Raw genomic sequence first — 11,172 nt, 5'->3', positions numbered from 1 at the left:
GACCGATCAACCTTTTATCATCTTTGACGATGACGATTTTGTTGAGCTGAAAAAGCAAAACAAAGAGTTAGATAGTGATTCTTTTGCGGCGGGTATGAATGTCATATCATTGGCGGATAGGCCAACACTAAATGGTCATTTGCGCCCATCGGCAATGATTCTGGAAGTTGGCGCTAAGAAAAATGGCAATGCCTATGATGTTACCACTGTCGATCAGGTAAATATTTGTCCTCATTCAATGAGGAAACTGCTAATTGTACCACCATCGGATGAATGGCTTGTAAACCATAAAGAGCCGATGGTTCAAGGGCCGAAACACTTGACACGGACGCAAAAGAGACGCCACCAAAGGAAGAGGCTGGCGGAAAAAATTCAAAATGGGTGCATGTTGGATAAAACATGCGATCAATCAAAACATTTGGCCTGATGAGGTGAGAAAACAAGCTGTGGCGAGAGGAAATGGGTAGCGGCGAGAGGATCAGAACATGTCATTAACCGCCATGAGCAAAAAATAGTTCAATCTGGTTGCCAAATGGGCAGCTTGGCAGCGGCAAGTGGATTTAGACAAGTCATGAGTTGCTATGGGCGGAAAAGAATTAAACTTGGTCACCAAACAGGCTGCGGCGAAAGGAAATAGGCGACAATGAGAGGATTTGAGCAAGTCACGAGTCGCCATGAGCAAAAAGAACTTCGACTTGATCGCTAAATGTCCAAAATGAAAGATGATCAAGTTTTTGAGCAGTCGCCAAAGCGATCATGAAAAAAATGGGTTCCAATTAGTGCTATATTGTCAAAAACCCAATTGCCGATAAAAAAAAAAAAATAGGTACTGATTAGTCCCAAACTTTTGGTTCGACATTCAGATGCTCTCAAGAAGTTTGGAGAAGTTGCGATTTACGGAAGCGGTGATGGAGTAAAAGGAAAAGACAAAGTCGATAAGCGGAATGTCAAACAAAAAGTTTGTATGATGATGAGCTTGGCGTAGAATGCATTCTAAACACAGTTGTCTTTGAAATAAGGTCACAGATTGAGAGATGGCTAGACCAAGCAAAAATTCAATGTGTTGTTCGAGCAAGAAAAAATAGTGGGCTTGAGCTATTCCTTCAAGCTTTGAGAATATCGCTATCGCTCGGGGATCAAGATACATTGTTGAAAATAAATCTTGGCGACATGATGGAACAAGCTGGATTTGCGCCCAACTTTTTGATCTTGATCATTAGCGTTTAAAAGACTTGACTCCCTGATGTTGTGATTGTTTTTTCCGAAGGAAAGTTGAGGCTAGTAAGAAAGCTGGTTGAGCATCTATTGTCGATGAAAGTAGATTGTCAACCACACAGGTTGCCGCCCATGATGTCTACTTTGGAGTTGATCATGCCAATCAAGTCGAGTGAAATTATGATGAGGTTGGCTCAAGTTTAACTATTCGCTATATGAAGTTGGCATCGAATGTTGTCAACAACTTTAGTAAGGAATTTGTTGGTACGGTTGGTTGCCAAGTCGATCCAATAAAAAGAAACTGATTCCGGTGAGCTATCACTTTTGTGGCAAGTCAATCGGTTGTTCCCCTTAGGCGATTTAAGTATGTATATTTCATAAAATTCATTTCATATGTCTAATATTCAATATTTTGTAAAATATAGGGGGGGCATTATGTTGCCACATGAAAATTCCATCAATAATGTCGGGCCGTTTTTGGAGGACTTTTGATCGATTTGATCAAAATGACTTAGGCCGACGTAATATAATTTTGTTAGCGTCAGGTCCAAGTATTCAAATCGATGGTGGATAATGTTAGTGGCGGCCCAAAAGAATGCAAGACCAATGAAAAACCAGCTTAATCGATAATATGAGAGGGTTGACGAGAGGAGTGGAGACCCTTAGAGTTAATTGTCATTAACAAAGTCTCGATGAGTGCCATAAGGAGATTTGATGGTTATACATAATGCAAGAAGGTTAAAAAATCTTTTGAGATTCCTAATGGATGTTTCATGCAATTATGAAAGAGTAGTGGGGTGAAATCATGGGGAGGTCTTAATGCAAAAATTAATGAGATGATTTGGGACAAAAAAGAACCAATCAAGCAAGGAAAGCCAAATCTCTTTAATTAATGAGATGATTTTTGAAACGTGACTTGGATTTAGCGGTCTACCCGACCCGGAACCAAAGCGAAAAAAGGTTGTTTCAATTGGCAGGGTTCCTTTTAGGCTCATCCTAATTAATAACAAATGGGCTTAGGGTTTGAGAAGTACCAGAACAACTCTCTCACAAACAGGCTATATCAGAAGTAACGATTTTACACCCTCCGGATGTCTAAACATACTCAAGTAAAGGATTATCTTAATACCTTTAACCGTATTATTCGTAATCTTCAAGGGGTTGAGGTTAAAATAGATCATGAAGATCAGGCGCTAATTTTGTTATGTTCACTACCTGGTTCATATGAGAATTTTGTAGTAACTATGCTATATAGTAGAACTACAATTTATGTTAATAATGTGAAAGATGTCTTTATGACCAAAGAATTGAAAATAAAGGTTTCTGTGGAAGAGGGTTATGGTTCAGGTCTGTTTGCAGGTAGAGGAAGACCACAGGAGAGGGGTAATGGAAATGGGAGGTCGCGTTCAAAATCAAAATCCTCTAGCAAAGTTATTTATTTGCAAGAAGAAAAAGCACATTAAAATGGATTGTCCACAGAAGAAGGGAAATACAAAAGTTGAGTCTAGTAACAGTGGCAGTGCTGTTGTGGTATATGATAGTTTTGATGATGGAGACCTTTCTGAAGTTCTGAAAATGTGTAGTACTAGTATCAGTGATACTTGGATTATGGATACTGGTGTTTCTCACAACATGATGTTCTCTCGTTACCTACTCACTTCTTTCAATGAGTGGAATTGAACGGTGAAGTTAGGTGATGACGAGGTTCTAGCCATAAAAGGAAACGGGATAGTGCAGATAAAATTGCATGACGGTACTGTCAGGAAATTTGACTGCTAGTATGTTTCTCAATTCAGAAAGAATTTGATTTCTCTTGGCACCTTAGCCAAGAATGATTTAAAATATCATGGTGAATGTGAATGGGTGAAAGTCCTAAAAGGTGCTCCGGTGATTATGAAGGGAAAACTGCAACATGGAATTTATATTCTATATGGTAGTTCAGTTATGGGAATGGTGGCGGTATCCGAGTCCTTGGATAAACATGATGACAGAACAAATTTGTAGCACCATCGATTGGGTCACATGAGTGAGTAGGGGTTGCCTGTGCTGAGAAAGCAGGGTTTATTTGGTGGGGATATGACATGTAAAATTTAATTATGTGAGGCTTGTGTAAAAGGGAAGCAACGTAGGATGAGGTTTTAGTACCGGTCATCACACTTCAAAAGAAATTCTGGAGTATCTTCATTCAGATTTATAGGGTCTCTCTCTGGTGAAATCAAAGGGCGGTTGTTCTTACTTTGTCACTTTCATAAATAATTATTCAAGAAAAGTCTGGTTTTACTTTATGAAGACTAAAGATGAGGTGTTTGAAAAGTTCAAGGAGTGAAAAACCATGATTGAAAAGCGGACGGGTAAACAGGTTAAGACTCTGATAACTGATAATGGATTGGAGTTCTGCAACGCTCCATTTGATGATTTCTGCAAGAAAGTAGGTATAGTGAGGCAGGCACCGCACTGTACGACACACACCACAGAAAAATGGGGTTGCAGAGCGTGTGAATCAAACCCTCATGGCGCGTGCTAGTATATGCGTATATTTGTTGACTTATCTAAGCAATTTTGGGTTGAAGCAGTTAACACTGCTAGCTATCTAGTTAATAGATCTCAATCAACTGTAATTGACTTAAAGACTCCTCAAGAGGTATGGTCCGGTATATTCAATGATTACTCTAACCTACGAATATTTGGATGCACTGCATACGCTTATGTAAATGATGGTGAGCTGGAGTCGAGAGCGGTAAAATGCATATTTCTGGGGTATACAACATGAGTCAAAGATGTAACCTTTGATGAATTTGCTATACTTGATCATAGTAGAAGTTGTGAAAGTATTGCAAATACAAAAGATTGTGGTGCTGACCAGAGGGTGGAGTTTGAGACTCCTGATAAAGTTGTGTTAGAGAAAAAGCAGCAGGATAATACTATTGATCAATCCGATCAACCAAATCAGTCAAAACCTCAAGGAAAACCGGTTGAAGAAGAAGTTGATGACACTGGTAATAGGGTTGAAGATTCCATAGCAGCTAGAAATGGAAAGAGAAATATTCATAAACCAACTAGGTTTGCAGGATGTGTCAATACATGTGACATGGATTCTCTGACTTATGCATTGGCGGTTGGTGTGCTGAGCAGGTTTATGGCTAATCCGGGTAAAGCTCACTAGGGAATTGTAAAGTGGATCTTGCGATATTTGAAAAGAGCATCTGATATTTGTCTCGTATACGATGATAAAGGCCATAGCGATGGTCTGGTCTATGCAGACTCTAATTACGGGGGTGACTTGGTGAAACGAAGATCACTGACTTGTTTTATCTTCGTTCTGTTTGGATGTGCAGTCAATTGGAAATCTACTTTACAACCTACGGTTGCACTGTCGACAACTGAGGCGGAATACATGTCAATGACTGAAGGTATTAAGGAGGGTGTCTAGTTATATGGTATGGTGCTGAGTTTGGTTATGAAGGTGGAGAAATCGGTGTTATTCTGTGATAGTTGGAGTGCTTTGAGTTTGGCTAAAAATCCGATGTATCACGAGAGAACCAAGCATATTGATGTAAGGTTTAATATTATCCATGTTGTTCTGAAGGAAGACAGGTTTTATATTCAGTAAATAGTTACATAACACAATCCAACTGATATGTTGACAAATGCGCTATCAACGGAGAAGTTCGAGCACTACTTGAACTTGGTTAATATTCGCAGGAGGTAAAGTCCCGAGGGGCATCTGGCAGGATGGAAACGACTAAGAGACATACTGAGGAACCATTGGCAATTGGAGAAACTGTTGAAACGTGACTTGAATTTGGCGGTCTACACGACTCGGAACCAAAGCAAAAAGATTGTTTTAATTGGCAGTGTTTGTTTTGGGCCCATCATAATTAATAACAAATGGACTTAGGGTTTAGGATGTTTTTTGGTGCTTATCAATAGATAGCTATGATTCCAAACCGTATGACAATGATGGTAACTCTCTGAATCAGTATAATAAAATATCTCTGATTCTTGTTTGTGGACGTAGGTTGACACACCGTTACCGAACTACATAAAACTCCTGTTCGGTAACTACATAAAACTCATATATTCTTTATTTGTTTTTTTTTTTTTTCTCGTTTTCTCATATCATATTTAAAATATTATTTGAAGATTTATTTATCACATATCAAATATATATTTTTCTATTCAAATTTTCTTATTTTCAAATCAATTGAAAATTACCAATATTTCTAAAATATTTCTATATTAATTTATTAAACACACCACTATTAATATTTATAAACTTTTATACTTATACAGCTCATATAATAATAATAATAATAATAATAATAATAATAATAATGCCTTGGAAATTTTGGACATGGGATTTGACACATTCGTGTTTAACAATAAATGAACTGTGCTGTGTTGGCAGTTATAAACGCAAATTAATACTCTCTCAATTCCTACATAATTTGTCCTTATTTTCTATTTTCGTCTGTCCCACGTAACTTGTTATTTTTATTTTTAAAAATATAATTATGCACTTTAATCGCATTTTAAATTTTAAATTTTATAATTTTTTTAATTTTAATTAAACTATTTATTTATCTTAATTTTAATCTATAATTATTTTTACTAATATACTTCTTAATTACTTACTAATTATACTTTACCTAAATTCTCGTATTTACCGTAATACACCCATATTAAATGGGACGGAGGGGAGGGAGTAATATTAATATGAAAAGCATATTTTAACAATTACGCAAACGTAAATTTAAAACGCATATTTAACATAATATTTTCAAATCAAAATATATGTTAAATGTTAAAATAAAAAAATATATAAATTATTTTAAATAATATATAGACATTTGGTATAATAATTTCGTCGAAAAAAATAAATAAATATTAGTAGTACTGAAACTACTTATGTTACAGTATTATTTGAATTTGTTTTCATAGTTTCATTTTACTTTTACTTTTTTGGTTTTTTCTGTTTTTTTTTTTTGGTTTTATAGTGACGCTACATTGTTCATTGTGAACACGACACATGTATATTATTAATTAATAATTAAAATAAATAACAATGTGCCTGCACGTTGGATAAAGGGCAACAAACAATGTGACTTGGAATAATCAAAGGATTTAAACGTAAATTTAAAATGAATAGATTTAAATTAATTAAAATTTAGAATATTTATAATTACTTAATTATTCAATTCCTGATTAATATTAAAGAGATGAAATTTAGAATTTACTGTAAATTTTAGAAATTTGAATACATCAATTAACTTTAATAATTTGAATTTTGTCTTGCTAAATAAAATTATTGAAAAATATACCCAAATTTCTACTATTAGACCTAGAGGAATTTATGGAGTTGTCAAGTAATGATTTGAGTTTTGGTTTAAATACCATATTCCTTTATAAGAAGAGTGTCATTGATTTTTTTGAATTTAGAGTTTAGGGTTTTTTTTTATATAAATATTTGAATATTAATTATTATATCAACATGTAATACAAATTATAAAAAAATGGCAAAAATATATTTATTAGTCTTTTATAATACAAATTAAATGATATTTATGGAGTAATTTACACAAATAAATGTAAAAGACAAATTGTGTTATTCCTAGTAATATTTTAATATTATATTTTGTGATAAAAAATAATATACTTTTTATTGGAGATAAATAGTAAAAAAGTTTTATTTGGAAAAAAAAAACCAAAATAGGATTGCCTCTTCAATTATAGCATTTTTTTTTATCTTTCTATTATAAAGTTTTTAATATTATTTTTTATTTTAAAGTATCTCAAATTTTAAAAATTTCTATAGACATAAAAAAAAAAATAAAAGAAAATTATCTTTCTAATAAATTGGATGTCTTCATTTTGTATTTTTTAGGTATTAGGTATGAAAATCCTCAGTATAAAAAATAATTTTTTATATTAATTTTTTCTGTAGGTAGATATGTATATGTATATATTATATTTTTTAATAATAAAAAATTGGGTAAACTAACTTCTTATTTTTACATCTTTTTGTATGTATCTGTTTAATTTTATTACAAAAACTAAAAAATATTAATAGGATACTATCATCGTAATGTACTATAAGAATGTAGGGACAAAACTATCTTGAAAGTAAATAAGATAATTGTATGATGATAAGCTTAGAAAAAATATAAGTGTATATTATTATTTGTACGAAGACAATAAATAGTTTATAAAATTATTTTAAATAACAAAATAGAATGTAAAATTGTAAAATAATTAACAAAATTAATCACAGATAATTAGAAAGAAGTAAAAATATTGGAGGGTATATAGCATTAGATTAATTAATATTTTTTTTAAAAAAAAAATTAAGATTGCATATAGAAATTTTTAAATTTGAAACTTTTAAAAATAATAAAATATTTAAAATTAATTTAATCTATTATTAGAGACATAGACATTTATAGTGATTTTTTTAAAAAAAAAAATTATCATCAATAAATAATGAATAATGTCATATATTTTAATATAATTCAAATAGTTCTTTCCTCCCTTAATAAAATATTATATTTTTATTTTGATATGTTTTCATATAAAATATTTATTATCTATTTAGTATTAAAAATATATTTGTTATAATATATTAAACAAATATCAATTATTTTTACATTATGGTAAGGGATTTTTTTTTTGTTTTATTTAAAAAATAGACAAAAAAATATTTAGTTTCATTTCCAAAAAGAGGAAGTAATATTCTATATAGATTTATTTTGATTTAATCTTTGTTTCAATAAATAATTGAAAATGCTTTTTAAAAAAATGATAATGGAGCAACAGAATCAGACAGTTACCAAATGAAAATCAACAACACAGCACAGCAGAGGAGAATGTTTTGTGGGCACAACAAAGTAGTAATATTCTTCCTCGGAAGATCCGCAGAGAGAGAGAGAGAGGGCCAATGGCAGCTGTGAATTAGCTAGCTAGGCTGTTTCTCACTCCTCTTCCATGGCATCTCGCCATTTCGTCAAACTTAATTTGATACAGGAATTTTCTGTTGATCCCCAAATCTGTATGTATCTATCAGAGTTGAAAAACCACTTTCTTAAGCTAATTAATTGATTTCCTTCGTCTTCAAGGTTGTCTGAAATTAATTCGATCGATATCATCATGTTTTTTTGCCGTTGTTTTAGTGGATTGAAGGAAGTCATGTGATATGGAGACACAAAAACCACAGAAACAGAGGCTTTATCGAGTCTGGAGGGGAAGCAATGTAAGAATTTCACTCTCTTATCTCTCTCTCTCTCTCTCTCTCTATATATATATATATATATACATTTGTGTATGTGTATGTGTTTATTAATTTTGTGGTGTAATTTGTGTATTGAGATCTTTTCTTGTGCAATAATTATTATCGGAATTGAATGAATGAATGTGTAATGATTAGAAGACGATTTGGGGATAGAAAAAAGGGCTAGGACACTCTGTTTTGTTGTCTGATGTATAGATATAGTAAAAATGGTTCTTGGCAGAGGCAGTGGGAATGATTCGAATCTGATGATGCAGATATTTGTATTTGGAGGGAGACTGATATTCGGTCCCGATGTCTCATCTCTATTCCTATCGGTGTTCCTTATCGCCGCCCCGGCCCTTGCTTTCTGCATAAAGATGCTATTTATAATCAACCAACAAATAAAACACAACCAGAGTGCAGCTCCATGGTACGCTGTGCTTGTCGTCGCTCTAGCGCTAACAGCCTTGGTACGTCTACTAATCTTAATTCGCCATTCTTATGTTGTAAAGAAATATTGTCACTGTGTGGACTATAATTAATCAGTCATATATATATACAACATCTGTTGTTGTCTGATATATTTTCATGTACTATCTATCCCCATTCGGCATCCTAACCATTCACTTGAGTTGATTATTGAATGGTCGCCTCATTGAAAATTTTGAATTATTAGGCAGTGTCTCGAATCTTTCCTTTTTTCTTACATTTTTCTGTTCTTGTAGCTTAATATAGTTTGTTGATCAATACATGATGTTTTTGGGACAGGACATTTTGTTCTTATCTCTTACATGTAGCCGAGACCCCGGCATTGTCCCGAGGAACACAAGGCCTCCCGAATGCGATGAAACCATGGAAATGGACACTCTTTCAATGGAATGGGTCAATGGGAGAACGCCTCGGCTTAAACTTCCCCGGACAAAGGATGTCGTTGTCAACGGGCATACAGTGAAAGTCAAATTCTGCGACACCTGTTTGTTGTACCGGCCTCCGCGCGCGTCTCATTGCTCGATTTGCAACAACTGCGTCATGAGGTTCGACCATCACTGCCCTTGGGTCGGACAATGCATCGGTATAGTGAGTATCAACGGGAGTCTTATTTTGTCCTAAAAACACTCCATTTTGTTGTCTAGACAATGAACTATCTGTTGTTGTCTTGAAACCGAATCCTTTGTGATATTTTCGTGCAGCGAAACTACAGGTACTTCTACCTGTTCATTGCAACATCGACGGTCTTGTGTCTGTACGTATTCATCGTGTCGTGGATCAACATTATTCGACCCAAAGTCAGCGTTTTGAGAGCCTTGAAAACCGACATTCTCTCCGATTTTCTAATCGTGTACTGTTTCATCATCGTCTGGTTCGTCGGCGGCCTTTCGATTTTCCATTTCTATCTTATCAGCACAAATCAGGTACATTGTACATAATTCCTTTTTTAGATATTCCACAAACAACCTTGTTCATTAATTTTTCATCTACTTTTTCTCATGCTTGTGCGTACAGACAACATACGAGAATTTTAGGTACCGTTACGACAAAGAGGAGAACCCGTACAACAACGGGATGCTCAACAACTTTCTAGAAGTCTTCTTCGCGAAGATCCCTCCTTCCATGCACGATTTTCGCGCATTCGTCGAAGAAGATGAAATCACAGCTTTGGATGGCTCGGATCAGCACAGCCTCATGGAGAGCGTCGCAAATAGCAGCTCCAAAGAGAAGATCGATATCGAGAACAACGGCCTTACACTCCCGGAAGTTCTGCTGAGCATCGAATGCGCGGAGGAGAATATGAAGCCGCACAAGGAAGGGATTGAACCGACGACTTCTGAAATGGGACAAGACCCGACGGAGACAGCGACGGCGACGACGACGAGGGATGAGAAAGCAGCTGCTGAGGATGAAGGATGAAGATCAAACAGCAGCATCAATTCTTGATTTTCTTGACAAAAAACAACTTACACACACAAACACTCATTGGTGTTTTAAGATGATCCAATTCAAACCGCAAACTTTTTATTAGCAGTTAACTATTCATGTTATGTGATGTTATTTGTTCATACTTCTTTCGACACGTAATTTTTTTTTGTTTTACATTAGAATTTGATAGGGTGTCTTTGTTTCTAAGATTTTTACTATAATTTTACTATTTGAAAACGTATTTCCTTTTTAACATATCCAATTAAATATATATATTTTTAATTTATTATAGTATACTAAAATTTAATTTTATATTTAAAATATTATATCAAATTATATTTATATCACATCAAACAAATATTTCAATTTAAGATTTTTACTATTTAAAATTAAAATTCAAAGTCAAAACCCCACAAACAAATTCTAAGTAGGAAAATTTAGTATTGTTGAAACGTGACTTGTATTTAGCGGTCTACCCAACTCGGAACTAAAGCAAAAATATTGTTTTAATTGGCAGAGTTCCTTTTCGGCTCATTCTAATTAATAACAAATAAGTTTAGGGTTTAGGGTGTTTTGGGATATTTATAAATAGATAGCTATGGTTTCTACCCGTAGGACAATAATTGTAACTCTCTGAATCAGTATAATAAAATCTCTTCGTTTTCTGCCCGTGGACGTAGGTTGACCTACCGTCACCAAACCAAGTAAAATCTATGTCTGCTTTATTCTAATTGGCAGAGTTCCTTTTCGGCTCATTCTAATTAATAACAAATAAG

General features: G+C 33.9%; 1 protein-coding gene across 1 annotated transcript; it reads left to right on the top strand.

Annotated features, from left to right (window-relative positions):
* The first annotated feature begins 8,069 nt into the window (after window positions 1-8,069).
* On the top strand, window positions 8,070-10,631 carry LOC127263794 (probable protein S-acyltransferase 4). The gene is made up of 6 exons (XM_051293021.1): window positions 8,070-8,260; window positions 8,382-8,461; window positions 8,755-8,949; window positions 9,248-9,556; window positions 9,670-9,891; window positions 9,983-10,631. Exons 2-6 carry the CDS (start codon window positions 8,405-8,407, stop codon window positions 10,385-10,387), a joined length of 1,188 nt encoding a protein of 395 aa, XP_051148978.1. The 5' UTR covers window positions 8,070-8,260; window positions 8,382-8,404; the 3' UTR covers window positions 10,388-10,631.
* The last annotated feature ends 541 nt before the right edge of the window (window positions 10,632-11,172 follow it).

This window comes from Andrographis paniculata, unplaced genomic scaffold, assembly GCF_009805555.1.
Source record: "Andrographis paniculata isolate CXL003 unplaced genomic scaffold, ASM980555v1 Contig69END, whole genome shotgun sequence".
Lineage (NCBI taxonomy): Eukaryota > Viridiplantae > Streptophyta > Magnoliopsida > Lamiales > Acanthaceae > Andrographis > Andrographis paniculata.
This window is presented reverse-complemented; position numbering and strand designations above follow the sequence as displayed.